The 19,347-nt window shown below is 47.6% G+C and overlaps 1 protein-coding gene across 4 annotated transcripts in view; it reads left to right on the top strand.

Moving 5' to 3' along the window:
• Positions 1–6,095: 6,095 nt before the first annotated feature.
• The window catches only part of NAA35 (N-alpha-acetyltransferase 35, NatC auxiliary subunit), a 143,538-nt gene continuing 130,286 nt past the window's right edge, over positions 6,096–19,347 (top strand). Inside the window, exons 1-4 of one of the 4 annotated variants that reach the window (XM_073545995.1) lie at positions 6,096–6,252; positions 16,088–16,222; positions 16,713–16,746; positions 16,843–16,957. In XM_073545995.1, coding sequence (XP_073402096.1) covers positions 16,099–16,222; positions 16,713–16,746; positions 16,843–16,957 — 273 coding nt within the window. In that variant the 5' untranslated portion in view covers positions 6,096–6,252; positions 16,088–16,098. Of the gene's footprint in view, positions 6,305–7,295; positions 7,391–16,087; positions 16,223–16,712; positions 16,747–16,842; positions 16,958–19,347 lie in introns of those variants that run through there. The other 3 variants (XM_073545996.1, XM_073545998.1, XM_073545994.1) reach the window with 3 other exon arrangements.

Genomic DNA, 19,347 nt, shown 5'->3' with positions numbered 1-19,347 from the left:
GGGTGGGGGGATTTGGAGTGCTGATGGGGGTTAATGAGTGGGGATTGGGTTAACGTGTGGGGGGATTTGGAGTGGGGATGGGGGGTTATTTAATGTGTGGGGGGGATTTGGAATGGGGATGGGGTACTTAATGTGTGTGGGGGATTGGGGATGGGGGGATTTAATAAAGAGTATGTATGAGGAAACAGTATGGGGGATTGGTGCAGACAGGGAGCGAATGGGTTAATGTATGTGGATGGACACAGTATGGGGAGTCGGGGATATGTGTGAGCAGACAGTATAGAGAGTGAGGGGGTAAATATATGAGGAGACAGTATGGTGAACAGGTGGGATGCTAGAGGGGAATAGTGTGAGGAGACAGTATATTGCAGATATTTTTATTTAGGGGCATTATAATGACACTTCTATCTTTAAGGGCATCGTGTGGAGATTTTCTGCAGAAGACCGGAGAAGATGGACGTCTACAGAGACGAGATGTGGATGAGAAAACTCATCATGGGGTCTAGAAGAAAAGGTGACTGACTGCAGAGACGATGTCATCTATAAGGTACTTGGATGTAAATGTTATTTGTGATACTGACTAATTCTCATGTTTTTATTTGTTAGGAACATTAAAGGGGTTGTCCAGGTTTGTGCTGAGTCTGCAGTCATTCTATGTGACTGCAGACTTCTGAATTCTCACAGTGCGCGCTGAACGCTGTCAGGATTCTCTCGTGCCGGTAATTTACATACATGCGGTCACATGCTGACTAGACGTGTGTGGCCTCACTCAATGAAAATGAACAGAGCGAGGCCGGGCACGTCTAGTCGGAATGTGGCCAGAAGTATATAAATCACACACTTGTGCTGACATGACGGTACATCAGCAAGGGAGAATCCTAAAAGTGTGCAGTGCATTCGTTGTGAGAATTCAGAAGCTGCAGTATCAGGATTCAGCTCTGCAGGTTGCCGTAGTCATCACATGGACACTTCACTCATATGCGATTTTCAAAGGTATGATCCTGTGACAACAAGCCTCTCTTCCTGCTTCTCTCAGTTTTTTACTGAACATTGAGAGCATTAGGAGGAGCAGCTCGTGGGTACATGGCTAAGTGTTCAAGTCGCATATGCGGGGGGGGGGGGGGGGGCGCCGAACCGAATTCTTGCCCCGGGTGCCAGAAAGCCTAGATACGCCTCTGGAGCCATCTTTCAATATGTCCACTAATTTGTTCTTGGAGTCTGCTGGGCGGGTCCCTCTCAACTGGGTGGTGTGAAGGCGATTTGTATAGTGGCGCAGATTGATTGTGGATCTGAGAAGGCGTCATAAACTCTGGGTCCATCCTCTCATCAGTCAAGAGGCCTCTTAAGGCCACTTCCATTGACTGTATGAAGGGCTACGGTGCCACCCCGACAAGTTTTTTTGCTTACTGCCATATGCGCTGTCACATTTGACCAGCTATTGGAGGAGCTTCGTCCCGGCCTAGCATTCCTGAATACGACAATGAGACGTTGTATTTCTGCCAAGGAACGTCTTGTGATCACCATCAGGTAATTTTCAAATGGTGAATTGTACTTGTGAAAGGGAAAGGCATGTTTGATAAGTATTAGGTTAGATTTTAGGTTAGGTACCCATCATAGAAAGGTCACCTTGCCATGGTTGATGGACAAACATTAATTGGCCAATTTATGGGCTAATTATCATACTGCTGCAATGCAGGTAGGTGCAGGCTCCACAAGATGGCAGTAGAGTGGAAGCAGAGGAAGAAAATCATCCACAGCTGGGCAAAGCATACTGCGCAAGCGCGAGCAGCCTTTTCAATGCGCAGGCGCAAATACACAACGGCATCTGTGATATTCACAGATGAAATTACGTCCAGCTAGCCATAGAGGGGGGGGAGGAGAATAAGCCACGCCCATCGGACCGGACAGTGGCGATTTACATACATCTCGAGTGCTAAAAAAAGTTTTTATGCATCAAAGGTGCGGGGTCAGGGGGGATCAAAAGTACTACTAGAATCCTTATGTAACACACAATTGAATGATATCTTTACATGATATGCCAATAAATAAATGGGTGACAGATTCCCTTTAAGTTAAAGGGGTTGAATAATATTGCACGCCCCACTTTTCAGTTTTTGAATTTCCACAAAAATTTAAAATAACCAATAAACTTCGTTCAACTTCACAATTGTGTCCCACTTGTTGATTTTTCACCAAAAATTTACATTTGATATCTTTATGTTTGAAGCATGATATGTGGGGAAAAAGTTGAAAAGTTCCAGGGGGCCAAATACTTTCGCAAGGCACTGTACCTATGGATATATCCAGTAGCGTAGCTACTGGGGGGCATAGGGGGTGGTCACCCCGGGCCCCGCGGTCTGAGGGGGCCCACCCCAAGCTACACTACTGTAATGTATCGGCGTGTGCAGCGCGCCGATACAATTACATTCTGCGGCAGAGCAGGGAGAATCGATCTCCCCACTAAGCCGCTATGGGCCCCTGAGCAGGCGGTGGGGGGCCCCGTGCCAGCAGTGGGCCCCCCGCCCGTCATTGCAGGGTCAGCTGTATAGGCATCTAGCCCATACAGCTGACCGCAGTGCTAAGAGTTGGAGCGAGCGCTCCTTCTCCCATCATCCCCCTCTCCCTGACATCGGGCGTGATGACGTCACTGCCCGGCGCCCGCTGCCAGGAGATGAGCGGGAAAGCAGGGAGCAGCGCAGGAGCCGGGAGGAAGAGAGGTATTAGATTTATTTATTTTTGTAATGAGGTGCATTATAATACAGAGGCTGCCTATAGGGGTACAGAGGCTGCCTATGGGGGTACAGAGGCTGCCATAGGGGTACAGAGGCTGCCTATGGGGTTACAGAGGCAGCCATAGGGGTACAGTGGCTGCCTATGGGGGTACACAGGCTGCCTATAGGGGTACAGAGGCTGCCATAGGGGTACAGAGGCTGCCTATGGGGTTACAGAGGCTGCCTATGGGGGTACAGAGGCTGCCTATGGGGTTACAGAGGCTGCCTATAGGGGTGCAGAGGCTGCCTATGGGGGTACAGAGGCTGCCTATGGGGGTACAGAGGCTGCCTATAGGGGTACAGAGGCTGCCTATGGGGGTACAGAGGCTGCCTATGGGGGTACAGAGGCTGCCTATAGGGGTACAGAGGCTGCCTATGGGGGTACAGAGGCTGCCTATGGGGTTACAGAGGCTGCCTATTGGGGTACATTATAATACAGAGGGTGTCTATGGGGGTGCATTATACTATATTGAGGACTATCTGGTGTATTATACTATATCAGGGGTCCCCAACCTGTAGCTTGGGAGCCACATGTTACTCGCGGTCCCATGAATTGTAGCTCGCGACTGTCTGCCAGCATGGTGCATTAGCTCCAGGTCTAGCAAACAGGTATGAAGAGCACATCACAAAATAGTGATTTCCGTGAGTAGCCCTGCAGAGAAGAGCAGATCTGGATGCACATTTACTGGTCTTAGGGGTTTAGAGATGATTTAGGTATGGTACGCTGGAGGATAGTACTACCTGTTAGAGGAGGTGCTCAAAGCTAGATGTGACAGTATGCTGGGAGTCCTTGATGGGAGAACACCGAATGGGGTATTGTGGGAACCCCTGGATCTCAGTGTACTGCTTTGGAGTGATTTATGTGGAAAAGCATTGGTTATCACTATACCTGTAATGGGGGTATTGAGTGACAGTACTTTGAAGGAGATGGGAGGTGAATGTGGCTCGCGACCCTCTGTCTAAGCTGAATGTGGCTCTCAAGGTCAGAAAGGTTGGAGACCACTGTGCTATATGGATGCTATCTAGGGGGCCATCATACAGTGATTATATTGACGGGGCCATTTTACAGTGAGGGGGCATCATACTGTGTACAGAGGAGCTGTACAGGGGGGAGACTTGGGACATTACTAAATGTAAAGTGGGCACTTATTATAGGGGAACTTGGGTTACTGTGACTGTCAAAGGGGCACACAGGGCACTATTACATTCTAGGGGACAAAATGTGGGCACTGTTTTCTAGGGCTCTTGCACCCGACATCACTATATTGTAGAGGGTTGCTTTAAAATGTAGAGGTCACACAGAACCACACAGCAGATGCAGTAATAGGGGCACGTACGGCAGCAACGGCTCAGTATTGGGGTATCAGGTGCAGTAATAGGGACACATACGGCAGCAACGGCTCAGTATTGGGGTATCAGGTGCAGTAATAGGGACACATACGGCGGTAGCGGCTCTATATTAGGGGAATCAGGTGCAGTAATAGGGACACATACGGCAGCAGTGGCTCCGTATTGGGGCATCAGGTGCAGTAATAGGGTCACATACGGCAGCAGCTCAGTATTGGGGTATCAGGTGCAGTAATAGGGACACATACGGCGGTAGCGGCTCAGTATTGGGGTATCAGGTGCAGTAATAGGGACACATACGGCAGCAGTGGCTTAGCATTGGGGTATCAGGTGCAGTAATATGGACACATACGGTGGTAGCGGCTCAGTATTGGGGTATCAGGTGCAGTAATTGCGACACATAAGGCAGCAGTGGCTCAGTATTGGGGTAGCAGGTGTAGTAATAGGGACACATATGGCAGCAGCGGCTCAGTATTGGGGTATCAGGTGTAGTAATAGGGACACATACGGCAGCAGCGGCTCAGTATTGGGGTATCAGGTGCAGTAATAGGGACACATACGGCAGCAGAGGCTCAGTATTGGGGTATCAGGTGCAGTAATAGGGACACATACGGCAGCAGCGTCTCAGTATTGGGGTATCAGGTGTAGTAATAGGGACACATACGGCAGCAGCATCTCAGTATTGGGGTATTAGGTGTAGTAATAGGGACACATACGGCCAGCAGCGGCTCAGTATTGGTGTATCAGGTGCAGTAATAGGGACACATACGGCAGCAGCGGCTCAGTATTGGGGTATCAGGTGTAGTAATAGGGACACATACGGCAGCAGCGGCTCAGTATTGGGGTATCAGGTGCAGTAATAGGGACACATACGGCAGCAGCGGCTCAGTATTGGGGTATCAGGTGTAGTAATAGGTAGACATACGGCAGCAGCGGCTCAGTATTGGGGTATCAGGTGCAGTAATAGGGACACATACGGCAGCAGCGTCTCAGTATTGGGGTATCAGGTGCAGTAATAGGGACACATACGGCAGCAGCGTCTCAGTATTGGGGTATCAGGTGCAGTAATAGGGACAGATACGGCAGCAGCGGCTCAGTATTGGGGTATCAGCAGGGTGAGCAGTTTGTGCTGGTTGAGACTAGTCCAATTGGTGACAGAGTTGAAAATGTAAGAAGTGAAATGTGTCGTTGTTGTATTCTCTGTAGCTGAGTCCTGGCTGGAGGAGTTGTCATGTCGGTCTGGGCCAGATGGAAAAGACGTGAAAAGTGAATAATTCCATCAGAAAGAACATCGGCGGTAAGTCACTCTCTGTAACTCTGCTGTAATCTATTATATGTTCTGTAGGACTGGTATTATTTACCACTGACCATATGGCGGTAATATCAATATTGGTCTTTTTATATATAATTTTTGGCAGCTGTGCAGTCATCTGTTGAGGTTCTCTGGTTAGGGGCCCACTCAGAAGTTTCGACCCCCCTGAACCAAAACCCTAGCTACGCCTCTGGATATATCTATGGAAAATCTATAGATATTAAGTGTATTCAAATCAGGGCTCCTCGCTGCACTGTGTTATTATTGTGATTATTTTTTGTTGTTAAACCAATAAAAAAAAAAAAGAGAAACGAAAAATTTTGTTGAATAAAGAAACCAACGCTTTGTACAATGCGGAACATGACGTGCGAGCCGTGCTGGAGCCACAACCAATCAGATATCTGCTTTTAATTACGACCCAGCAATGGACTAATCAGACCTCACATCTCATTGACTACCACTGCAAACACGTCTCTCGTGTAGCACTGCACGCAGCAGCTGCGTCTGTCCGGCTTTGCCTACTACTGTCTGTGACTTGGCAAGAGCAACTGCTGCCGGTACGCGAGGATATCGCGAGAGCGTGAAATCTCGCGGTATTGTCCCCCATACGCGTACATTGTTGTATTTTCGGGCGCCGGTAGGGGGAGTACTCCGCGGTGCACTGTATCGCTTGTTGCCGATTGATTTCCATGTGATTTTCAGCCGTCACGAAAGCATGGCCTAGGAGGCGTGTCCCGCCTGTCGTGACGTCATCACGCCGTGCCTTCTGTAGTGCGTAACGTGGAAACAGCGGCTTCTTGCAGCAGCAGAGGAAGCGCACAGGTACAGTACCGGCGGTGACCTGGCGGCGCATGAAAGGAGAGCAGCTCCTGAGGTCCGTGGTGTGCAGCAAGGGAGACCCTGTACTGCAGGCTTGTGCTGTACTCCACTGTCACCCTGTGTGTGGGGGACACAGGACTGTTCACTCTTCATATCCCAATGACTGTTGGTCCCTATAGGATATAAGGGGATGGTGTGCTGCTGTTGGTTCTGTAGGGCTGTCACCATGTGCTGCCGTAGCCATTCCGTGATGGCAGTGACCTCTCCAGGTGTAGTACATGTCCCTGAAGATGGTGCTGGTGCACAGCTGCTGGCAGTTCTGTAGGGCTGTCACCATGTGCTGCCGTAGCCATTCCGTGATGGCAGTGACCTCTCCAGGTGTAGTACATGTCCCTGAAGATGGTGCTGGTGCACAGCTGCTGGCAGTTCTGTAGGGCTGTCACCATGTGCTGCCGTAGCCATTCGGTGATGGCAGTGACCTCTCCGGGTGTAGTACATGTCCCTGAAGATGGTGCTGGTGCACAGCTGCTGGCAGTTCTGTAGGGCTGTCACCATGTGCTGCCGTAGCCATTCCGTGATGGCAGTGACCTCTCCGGGTGTAGTACATGTCCCTGAAGATGGTGCTGGTGCACAGCTTCTGGCAGTTCTGTAGGGCTGTCACCATGTGCTGCCGTAGCCATTCCGTGATGGCAGTGACCTCTCCAGGTGTAGTACATGTCCCTGAAGATGGTGCTGGTGCACAGCTGCTGGCAGTTCTGTAGGGCTGTCACCATGTGCTGCCGTAGCCATTCCGTGATGGCAGTGACCTCTCCAGGTGTAGTACATGTCCCTGAAGATGGTGCTGGTGCACAGCTGCTGGCAGTTCTGTAGGGCTGTCACCATGTGCTGCCGTAGCCATTCGGTGATGGCAGTGACCTCTCCGGGTGTAGTACATGTCCCTGAAGATGGTGCTGGTGCACAGCTGCTGGCAGTTCTGTAGGGCTGTCACCATGTGCTGCCGTAGCCATTCCGTGATGGCAGTGACCTCTCCGGGTGTAGTACATGTCCCTGAAGATGGTGCTGGTGCACAGCTTCTGGCAGTTCTGTAGGGCTGTCACCATGTGCTGCCGTAGCCATTCCGTGATGGCAGTGACCTCTCCAGGTGTAGTACATGTCCCTGAAGATGGTGCTGGTGCACAGCTGCTGGCAGTTCTGTAGGGCTGTCACCATGTGCTGCTGTAGTCATTCGGTGATGGCAGTGACCTCTCGGGTGTAGTACATGTCCCCGAAGATGGTGCTGGTGCACAGCTGCTGGCAGTTCTGTAGGGCTGTCACCATGTGCTGCCGTAGCCATTCGGTGATGGCAGTGATCTCTCCGGGTGTAGTACATGTCCCCGAAGATGGTGCTGGTGCACAGCTGCTGGCAGTTCTGTAGGGCTGTCACCATGTGCTGCTGTAGCCATTCGGTGATGGCAGTGATCTCTCCGGGTGTAGTACATGTCCCCGAAGATGGTGCTGGTGCACAGCTGCTGGCAGTTCTGTAGGGCTGTCACCATGTGCTGCCGTAGCCATTCGGTGATGGCAGTGACCTCTCCGGGTGTAGTACATGTCCCCGAAGATGGTGCTGGTGCACAGCTGCTGGCAGTTCTGTAGGGCTGTCACCATGTGCTGCCGTAGCCATTCGGTGATGGCAGTGATCTCTCCGGGTGTAGTACATGTCCCCGAAGATGGTGCTGGTGCACAGCTGCTGGCAGTTCTGTAGGGCTGTCACCATGTGCTGCCGTAGCCATTCGGTGATGGCAGTAATCTCTCCGGGTGTAGTACATGTCCCTGAAGATGGTGCTGGTGCACAGCTGCTGGCAGTTCTGTAGGGCTGTCACCATGTGCTGCCGTAGCCATTCGGTGATGGCGGTGATCTCTCCGGGTGTAGTACATGTCCCCGAAGATGGTGCTGGTGCACAGCTGCTGGCAGTTCTGTAGGGCTGTCACCATGTGCTGCCGTAGCCATTCGGTGATGGCAGTAATCTCTCCGGGTGTAGTACATGTCCCTGAAGATGGTGCTGGTGCACAGCTGCTGGCAGTTCTGTAGGGCTGTCACCATGTGCTGCCGTAGCCATTCGGTGATGGCAGTAATCTCTCCGGGTGTAGTACATGTCCCTGAAGATGGTGCTGGTGCACAGCTGCTGGCAGTTCTGTAGGGCTGTCACCATGTGCTGCCGTAGCCATTCGGTGATGGCGGTGATCTCTCCGGGTGTAGTACATGTCCCCGAAGATGGTGCTGGTGCACAGCTGCTGGCAGTTCTGTAGGGCTGTCACCATGTGCTGCCGTAGCCATTCGGTGATGGCGGTGATCTCTCCGGGTGTAGTACATGTCCCCGAAGATGGTGCTGGTGCACAGCTGCTGGCAGTTCTGTAGGGCTGTCACCATGTGCTGCCGTAGCCATTCCGTGATGGCAGTGACCTCTCCGGGTGTAGTACATGTCCCTGAAGATGGTGCTGGTGCACAGCTGCTGGCAGTTCTGTAGGGCTGTCACCATGTGCTGCCGTAGCCATTCGGTGATGGCGGTGATCTCTCCGGGTGTAGTACATGTCCCCGAAGATGGTGCTGTTGCACAGCTGCTGGCAGTTCTGTAGGGCTGTCGCCATGTGCTGCCGTAGTCATTCGGTGACGGCGGTGACCTCTCCGGGTGTAGTACATGTCCCTGAAGATGGTGCTGGTGCACAGCTGCTGGCAGTTCTGTAGGGCTGTCGCCATGTGCTACCCTAGCCATTCGGTGATGGCGGTGATCTCTCCGGGTGTAGTACATGTCCCCGAAGATGGTGCTGGTGCACAGCTGCTGGCAGTTCTGTAGGGCTGTCGCCATGTGCTGCCGTAGTCATTCGGTGATGGCAGTGACCTCTCCGGGTGTAGTACATGTCCCTGAAGATGGTGCTGGTGCACAGCTGCTGGCAGTTCTGTAGGGCTGTCACCATGTGCTGCCGTAGCCATTCCGTGATGGCAGTGACCTCTCCGGGTGTAGTACCTGTCCCCGAAGATGGTGCTGGTGCACAGCTGCTGGCAGTTCTGTAGGGCTGTCGCCATGTGCTACCGTAGCCATTCAGTGATGGCAGTGATCTCTCCGGGTGTAGTACATGTCCCCGAAGATGGTGCTGGTGCACAGCTGCTGGCAGTTCTGTAGGGCTGTTACCAAGTGCTGCTGTAGTCATTCGGTGATGGCGGTGACCTCTCCGGGTGTAGTACATGTCCCCAAAGATGGTGCTGGTGCACTGCTGCTGGCAGTTCTGTAGGGCTGTCGCCATGTGCTACCGTTGCCATTCGGTGATGGCAGTGATCTCTCCGGGTGTAGTACATGTCCCCGAAGATGGTGCTGGTGCACAGCTGCTGGCAGTTCTGTAGGGCTGTCGCCATGTGCTGCTGTAGCCATTCGGTGATGGCAGTGATCTCTCCGGGTGTAGTACATGTCCCCGAAGATGGTGCTGGTGCACTGCTGCTGGCAGTTCTGTAGGGCTGTCGCCATGTGCTACCGTAGCCATTCGGTGATGGCAGTGATCTCTCCGGGTGTAGTACATGTCCCCGAAGATGGTGCTGGTGCACAGCTGCTGGCAGTTCTGTAGGGCTGTCACCATGTGCTGCTGTAGTCATTCGGTGATGGCAGTGACCTCTGGGGTGTAGTACATGTCCCTGAAGATGGTGCTGGTGCACAGCTGTTGGTTCTCTAGGGCTGTCACCATGTGCTGCTGTAGTCATTCGGTGATGGCAGTGACCTCTCGGGTGTAGTACATGTCCCCGAAGATGGTGCTGGTGCACAGCTGCTGGCAGTTCTGTAGGGCTGTCACCATGTGCTGCTGTAGCCATTCGGTGATGGCAGTAATCTCTCCGGGTGTAGTACATGTCCCTGAAGATGGTGCTGGTGCACAGCTGCTGGCAGTTCTGTAGGGCTGTCACCATGTGCTGCTGTAGCCATTCGGTGATGGCAGTAATCTCTCCGGGTGTAGTACATGTCCCTGAAGATGGTGCTGGTGCACAGCTGCTGGCAGTTCTGTAGGGCTGTCGCCATGTGCTGCTGTAGCCATTCGGTGATGGCAGTAATCTCTCCGGGTGTAGTACATGTCCCTGAAGATGGTGCTGGTGCACAGCTGCTGGCAGTTCTGTAGGGCTGTCACCATGTGCTGCTGTAGTCATTCGGTGATGGCAGTGACCTCTCCGGGTGTAGTACATGTCCCCGAAGATGGTGCTGGTGCACAGCTGCTGGCAGTTCTGTAGGGCTGTCGCCATGTGCTGCCGTAGCCATTCGGTGATGGCGGTGACCTCTCCGGGTGTAGTACATGTCCCCTAAGATAATGCTATATACCGCATTACAGTGTGGAACCTGCCAATTTCTATAGGATCCTGGTGTATGAGGGTCTTCTGACTGCCCCTAATGGCAGAACACCATTGCACAAGTCTTGGTGGCGATCTACCCCATTGTTTCCTGATGGGTACTGATCTGTGCATCTGCCTAATGAGATGCCCTTTGACATGTATGTACTGCAGACGGAGGCAGGCCACCAGTTGTGGGAAGCAAGGCGTTGGGTGGACAGTCTACGCTGTCCCATCTGATGTGGTACAGGTTTTGACGAAACCTTGTTACCCTGCAGGTGATATGTATGGGTCCCAGTATGTAGCATGGCCCCTGTGCTTACTGAGCATTGGGACTTGCTTTGGCAATAGTAGGGGCCAGCGTGTCAGATTGGGAGACACTACCCCTATTTCACACTTGTGTACAGCAGCTCTATTTGCAGATTCTCAGCACCCTATGGCACTACTGATTTCAGGAGGACACCTATTGCATTAAAGGCGTTGTCTACTGTCCATTTGGCACTGCTTTCCGATCTCGGCACCACTTTCCCCACATGTCCACTGACATAGTGTCATAGGACCACTGCTTATTGGCTGCAGCTGAAGCCATAACAGGAAACAATTGCGGTGAGCAGAGACTTGGCGGGAAGGTGATAGGAGACGGTTGACTCCCTCTCCGCTGCTTGCACTGAACTCCGTGTGCTGACCTTGAGACTGCTCGTGACACTATTCAGTTACCGTCTGTTAGTGATGTGTCATTCGTGAACGATTCGACACAAAGAGCCGGCTCCCTGCTGTGAATGATGGGAGCCGGCACCCCAGTGAGAGCCACTAAAATCCCAGAATGGCTCTCACTGGGTGTAAAATCCCGGTGTTCAGCAGATGTAACTCTGCCTACCCGAACAAAACTCGGCCCATTCAGCAATTTAATTGGTCCCTAGAAAGTGGGTGGGGTTTATGCGGTAGGTGGTTGGGGTTTTGGACGCCTGAACATGTATGCAATAGGGATCCAAAAAGAGTCGGCTCTTTTTGGTGAGCGGAGCCATGAGCGCCACATCACCAAAAACAGTCGGAGTGCACATCACTACCGTCTGTTCCCGCACTGTTGTATATTCCGGTTTTACCCGAGACACAGGACAAACTGATAGGTGACTACTCTGAAAGGCTGCGGGCCGTTGCAGCGTGTTCACGTGCTCACGACCCGTGCTCGGAGCCGTTAATGAGGAATCCGGCGCACCCAAGTCAAGCAAGACTGAATCCATCAGCATTGTCGGGCGGCAGTGTTACTCGTTTCTCCATAGCAGAGCCAGAGACTTTGTTAATCATTTGAGACGCCGCCGGGAGATTTCCCAGCCTTCCCCTTGCTAGAACTGTAACCAATAAGTTTTCCTGTTTTCTTGTATATTCCTTTTCTCTGATTGCCTTTACCTTCCCTTTGTGGAGTACTACTTGTTATTGGTTGTTCAGTAAACCCTTGTTAATCCCTTCTGTCTCCGGTTACTCACTGCATCCCACGAACTGTCCCTTACACAGCCTTCACAGTATTGTCCGATTAGACCTGTGTTTCTTCCTCTGATAAAATTGTGAATGTGGCAGTATATTGCCGGCTGCTGTTTGTCTGCAGCTGTATCGTGACATTGTCAGTTGACCAGCAGCAGCCATTGATATCTGAGGTACAGTGCTGACCTAGGACATAAGTGTATATATACACAGGTGCTTCTCACAAAATTAGAATATCTTCAAAATGTTTATTTCAGTTCTTCAATACAAAAAGTGAAACTCATATATTATATAGTCATTACAAACAGTGATCTATTTCAAGTGTTTATTTTTGTTAATGTTGATGATTATGGCTTACAGCCAATGAAAACCCAAAAGTCATTATCTCAGTAAATTAGAATACTTTAAAACACCAGTTTGAAAAAATGACTTAAAAAATCCGAAATGTTGGTCTACTGAAATGTATGTTCAGTAAATTCACTCAATACTTGGTCGGGGATCCTTTTGCATCAATTACTGCATCAATGTGGCGTCGCATGGAGGTGATCAGCCTGTGACACTGCTGAGGTGTTATGGAAGCCCAGGTTGCTTTGATAGCAGCCTTCAGTTCGGCTGCATTTTTGGGTCTGGTGTCTCTCATCTTGGCAATGCCCCATAAATTCGCTATGGGGTTAAGGTCAGGTGAGTTTGCTGGTCAATCAAGCACAGTGATACTGTTGTTTTTAAACCAGGTATTTGTACTTTTGGAAGTGTGGACAGGAGCCAAGTCCTGCGGGAGAATGAAATTTCCATCTCCAAACAGCTTGTTGGCAGAGGGAAGTGTGAAGAGCTCGAAAATTTCCTGGTAGACGGCTGCGCTGACTTTGGTCTTGATAAAACAGTCGACCTACACCAGCAGATGACATGGCTCCTCAAACCATCAGCAGCTTGGATTGTGTGCCTCTCCACTCTTCCTCCAGACTCTTGGTCCTTGATTTCCAAATGAAATGCAAAATTTACTTTCATCTGAAAACAACACCTTGGACCACTGAGAAACAGTCCAGTTCTCCCATTCTTTTTCTCCTTGGCCCAGGCAAGACGCTTCTGGGGTTGTCTATTGCTCATGAGTGGCTTGACACAAGAAATGCGACACTTGTAGCCCATGTCCTGGATACGTCTGTGTGTGGCGGCTCTTGAAGCAGTGACTCCAGCAGCAGTCCATTCCTTGTGAATCTTCCCCAGATTTTTGACCGGCTTTTCTTAACAGTTCTGTTAAGGCTGTGGTTATCCTGGTTGCTTGTGCACCTTTTTCTACCACACTCATTTCTTCCACTCAACTTTCCATTAATATGCTTGGATACAGCACTCTGTGATTAGCCAGCTTTAGCAATGACCTTTTGTGGCTTACCCTCCTTGTGGAGTGTGTCAATGACTGCCTTCCGGATATCTGTCAAGTCAGCAGTCTTCCCCATGATTGTGGAGCCTACTGACAGACTAAGGGACCTTTTTAAATGCTTAGGAGGCCTTTGCAGGTGTTTTTGTTAATCTAATTTACTGAGATAATGACTTTCTGGATTTTCATTGGCTATAAGCCATAATCATCAGCATTAACAAATACACACTTGAAATGCATCAATATGTTTGTAATAACTATGAGTTTCACTTTTTGTATTGAAGAATTGAAATAAATTAACTTTTTTGATGATATTCTAATTTGAGAAGCACCTGTATGTATGTAAGTAATATATGTATGTATATACAGCTCTGGCAAAAATTGAGACCACTTGCAGTGCTTTTTAAAAATCAGCTTCTCTGCATGTCTGTCTGACGGCCATTCTATTCCAGTGTCGGTTGAATTCCAACCAGAGTACACCTCATTCTACTTAATGTGCTTCTGATTAGGTGATCACCTGAACCAAATCTTACTAAACGAAGGAACGTATAAAAAGCCCTGCTGTGGTGTTCGCAATCCTCTTGCAATAGGACAAGCTGAATGGCAAAACAAGTGCTAGCAATATCCCAAAAGTAGTAGGAATGAAAAAATAACTTTTGACCATGCCAAAGGAATTGAAAAGAAAAATCCTGAGTGAGGAAGAGAAGGGCTCAATTCTGGCTTTACTAAAATTTCTAAGATGGCAGTCCATTACAACAAGGTCAAGCAGCAGATGTTGGGGACAACAAAGTTACAGACCAGCAGAGGGCTAAAACGATCCACAGCTGACCGAGATGACCGTCATTGTATTCGAATGTCACTCAGCAAACGCAGGATGACATTAAGTGACCTACAAAAGGGAATGGTAAATGGCAGCTGGGGTGAAGTGTCCGGCAAGAACAGTTCATAATAGGCTCCTAGAGGCAGGGCTCAAGTCATGTAAAGGTAGAAAAAAAGCCTTTCATCAATGAGAAGCAAAGGAGAGCCAGGCTGAAGTTTGCCAAAGACCATAAGGATTGGATCATAGAGGACTGGAGTAAGGTAATCTTCTCTGATGAGTCTAATTTCCACCTTTGCCCAACACCTGGTCATCTAATGGTTAGATGTAGACCTGCAGAGGCTTACAAGCCAGTGTCTTGCACCCACTGTGAAATTTGTTGGAGGATCAGAGATGATCTGAGGATGCTTCAGCAAGGCTGGAATTGGGCAGGTTAATCTTTGCAAAGGACGTATGAATCAAGCCGCATACAAGGTTATCCTTGAAAAACTGTTGATTCCTTCTGCGCAGCCAATGTTCCCCAACTCCGAGGACTGGTTTTTCCAGCAGGACAATGTGCCATGTCACACAGCTAGGTCAATCAATGTGTGGATGAAGGAGCACCACATCAAATCCCTGTCATGGCCAGCCCAATCTCCAGACCTGAACCCCATTAAAAACCTCTGGAATATAATCTAGAGGGAGATGGATAGTCACAAGCCATCAAACAAAGAATAACTGCTTACATTTTTGCTCCAAGAGAGGCATAAGGTCACCCAAAAGCAGTGTGACAGACTTATGGAAAGCATGCTGAGATGCATGAAAGCTGTGATTCAAAATCATGGTTATTCCACAAAATATTTATTTCTGAACTCTTCCTGAGTTAAAACATTAGTATTGTTTCTAAATGATTATGAACTTGTTTTCTTAGCATCATTTGAGGTCTGCAAGCACTGCATTTTTTATTTTGACTATTTCTCACTTTCTGAAAATAAATACAAAATTTAGTGCTTGGAAATGCGAAGACATGTTGTCAGTAGTTTATAGAATAAAAGAGCAATTTACATTTTACAAATATACCTATAAAGAGAAAAATCAGACAAATTTTACAGTGGTTTCTTTATTTTTGCCAGAGATGGATGTGTGTGTTTGTATCTGTCCTGGCGCTATTATAAGGTTTTGTCCGGAACCTCCTTAGATATCATTGACACCGCATTCAGGAGTGTAGACAGAGAGGAGGGCTCTCTTTGTCACACCATTAATCTTTGGCGTCGCTATCCGTGGGTAACAATGGTAGTCTGGGGCATAATGTAGTTGTCTGCTTATTATGTTGTGCCCTAGACAATGACTTAGGCATGGGAAAATACTGAGGAACACGGAGTAAGAAGAGGGAATTATATAAGGAAGCAGTGAATTGCCTTGTGAGGTCCCCTATTAGGACAATGCAAAAGCAGTTTAATAAAGTTTATTTTGCAAACGTGTTAAAAAGCCCCAAACAATACACAAATCACAGCAGTTGTAGACTTCCTCTTTGATATCACCCCTAAAAATAATAAATTGTTCAATAAGTGGTTTTAATTAAGCTTACAGCTAGCTCCCGTTCTGTATACATTGGTAGGTCCCTGTGGTGATGGTCAGACTCTACCCGTAACCGTCATTCAGGTCCAAGCAGGAGGCAGGTACATTACACATCCCGCGCAGACCTGCATTTTGGCCGTGTGACGCCCCAGGTCAGGACGACATTGCTTTGATCTGACGGGAGCCTATCCCATTCTTGTCCTTAAATAGAGCAATGTGACTTGAAACCTGAATGTGGCTTCATCTTGGTTTGTGTTCATCTTTGTTCTCTTAGTGTGCACGGTCATGGTGATGAAAGCTTCTATGGAGGATGATGACTCCGGATGGGAAATTTCCATGCAGGACAAGATGGGGAAGACCAATGCTAACTGGATAGATATCACACTGGAATTCAAAGATGCTTGCAGTGGTAATTGTGTATATTTGGGGTACAATGCTGTATGAACTTTGACTAATACCTGAACAACAAATATTTTGTATTTAAGTCAGTAGGGTCAGAGTCAGTCTATTGCTGCTGTAAAGAAAAATAAGTATGAGTAATACTAGGCATAGCTGCCAGTTGGAAGATTTCTGTGTTGTGTTTTTTTTTTTTTTTTTTTTTTATAGTGATATAGGAAAAAAAACATTTGCAAGTTTTTAAACTACATTTAACCATAAAAGCTTAACAATAGGTCATTTTCTGATGACCTTTCCTTCAGGTATAACCACAGAGCCTCCAGGTCAGATGAAACTATACCATGTTTCTCTGTTGCGATGTTTTGGCTAAAATTATAAACGCCGATATACCCTAGCATAAGAACGCTGATGAATAGACTGTAATTGTGACTTCATATTGTTCGTCTGCTGCTCCGTAATAATTCTGGACCTTGCCTTACTAAGATGTCATGTCTCCATTGCAGAATTGAAGCTGGGCGAGCTGCTACATGACAAACTGTGAGTATTAGAGGGAATGCGTAATCAGTTTACAAAGTGATATTTCGTTTTATATTTCGGTACGGACATAATGTAGTATGTTTTCCTTTTCGACAGCTTTGGCCTTTTTGAAGCCATGTCAGCCATTGAAATGATGGATCCTAAGATGGATGCAGGAATGATTGGGAATCAAGTTAATCGTAAGGTTCTGAATTTTGACCAGGCAATAAAGGTGAGTTTGTATTCAGGTCAAAGTAGTCAACAATTTTTTTTTTTTTTTTTTTTTTTTTACTTTTTATTGAAAGATTCCACAGATTAATACACCAAGCATATGACATTTCAGTATAAATTCCAGACCATCATATCATTATCATTCAAAGTGGATGTAGAATCATACCTTCAATAATAGAGTGAACAATCATTACAAACAAAGTATAACATTCCTACAAAGCATTGCATCATTAAAACATCAGGTTCTATCAAAGTTTGAGTCTGTATTTATTCCGGTTGTGATCAATGTTTATTCTTAAGATCTACCTTACCATCACCTCCATACATAAGAGAAGGTGTATTTTAGGGGTTATACTGCAGAATTGACGAAGTAACAACATCAGGGGCCAGATGTGTCAAGGGTGAGTTGCACCAACTTTCCTAAATCCTGTGAAACTTTTGGGGGCATCCTCTATGCCTATATAATATATTTTCGTATGGAATCACACCATTCACTAACTTCTTCCACTGCCGAATTGTAGGAGACCTGCCCCCCCCCCATCCATCTCAATGCTATTGCCTTTCTGATCATAAAGAGAACCTCCCGGAGAAATATTCCATCGTAATGAGTCCATCTTTCCCCATCCACTACACCTAAAATACAGCGCTCCGGGCGACATTCAATTGGTATCCCAATTATTTGTTCCAAAGTGACTATCACCTCATTCCAATATCTTTTAATAATTCTGCGGTTCCAGATAAGATGCCAGAAGTCCGCACCTGCATCCCTGCATCTATGACTTTCATCAGTTGCTCTTCTGCCAAAATTATATAGTCTACTTGGGGTTAAATAGTATTGATGAAGAATATACAATTGAATTAACTTATTGTTTGCAGCTGGAGATACCACTGTATGTGCCCCCATTGGTCATTTAATAGAGGGGATCAAATGTTTCCTTTTACATTCTACAGCCAGTTGAGTGGATGTAATCCTGGAACTTAGCAGGAAAGTATATAGCGGGGATATCACACCTGTGGGCTCCTGAGTTGATAATACTCCTATCAATGGGTATTTAGAAATTCGGCTTCTAGGGAGTGGGAATTGATACTGTATGGCGTGTCTTAGCTGCAGGTATCTATAAAAATCCTTATGGGGAATCTCAAATTTCACGTGGAACTGTTCAAATGATAATAAGGTTTGGTTTTCAAAAATTTGATTAAGCGACACTACTCCATATTTTTTCCAGAAGTTTGGATCTTGCAGCTTCTGAAGCTGCGAAAATTCAGGATTATCCCATATTCGAGTCTCCCCCATTTGGTCAGTAAACTGTATAATATGCTTACTCTCTCGCCAGACCTGTATTGCTAGATTATGTGCAAACAGCCCCGAGATGGTCTGTATGAGCCTTCTAGTATTGCCCATGGCGTATGTCCCTTGCAGAAAATACATAAGATGAGATTCCGCATTATTAAGTCTATCCTGTATTAACCAACACTTTAGGTAACGTAACTGACCAGCCAGATAATATAAAAACAAGTCAGGCACTGCGTATCCACCCTGTTGTTTAGGTCTCTGTAGGGAATTAATGCTTAGTTTAGGTCTAGATGAGCCCCATATAAAAATTGCCTTCAGGCTATGCAGCTTCCCAAAGAAACCCTTGGGGATCCGAAGTAATGTATGTTCCAGCATATATAAACACTTTGGGAGAATTATCATTTTAATTAATCCAATCCTACCTGCCACAGATAGGGGGAGTCGGGACCATATCTCAAACTTCTTCCTCATCATATCCTCCAGAGGGTATATATTGTCTCTAAGGTCATTAATCGGGTTTTGATTGATTATAATGCCTAAGTACTTAAATTTGGGAACTACCTGTAAGTCGGATAGCGTATCTACAGTTATATTATTAAGCAGTGGCATAACCACTGACTTACGCCAATTAATTTTAAGGCTCGATAGTTCTCCGAAATTATTAATCAGATCAATTGCTCTGGGAAGAGACCGCTCAATATCCCCCAGGAAAAGCACCAGATCATCGGCATATAATCTGACCTTGTCTACCTTAGAATTAATGTCAATTCCCTCAACCAAAAGATCTTGTCTAATTTTGAGTGCAATTCGCTCAATCCCCAGGTCAAAAAGCATTGGAGACAACGGGCATCCCTGTCTATTTCCTCTACCCAGATCAAAATACTCTGACAAAATGCCATTCACTAGAATATTTGCTCTTGGCTTACGATAGAGCAATTCAATCCATCCACAAAACTTATCCGTAAAACCAAATCTTAGGAGTACCCGCTGCACGAATCTCCACTCCAGTGAATCACAGGCCTTTGTCGTATCTAAAGAGGCTGTCACCTAGGGCTTTTTATATTTATGGCCTATCTGTGTCAGAACCTGGACTCTTC

This window comes from Dendrobates tinctorius, unplaced genomic scaffold (genome assembly GCF_039654945.1).
Source record: "Dendrobates tinctorius isolate UK_male_01 unplaced genomic scaffold, ASM3965494v1 ptg000144l, whole genome shotgun sequence".
NCBI classification, from domain to species: domain Eukaryota; kingdom Metazoa; phylum Chordata; class Amphibia; order Anura; family Dendrobatidae; genus Dendrobates; species Dendrobates tinctorius.
Note: the sequence above shows the minus strand (reverse complement) of the source record. Positions and strands in the feature narration are given on the sequence as shown.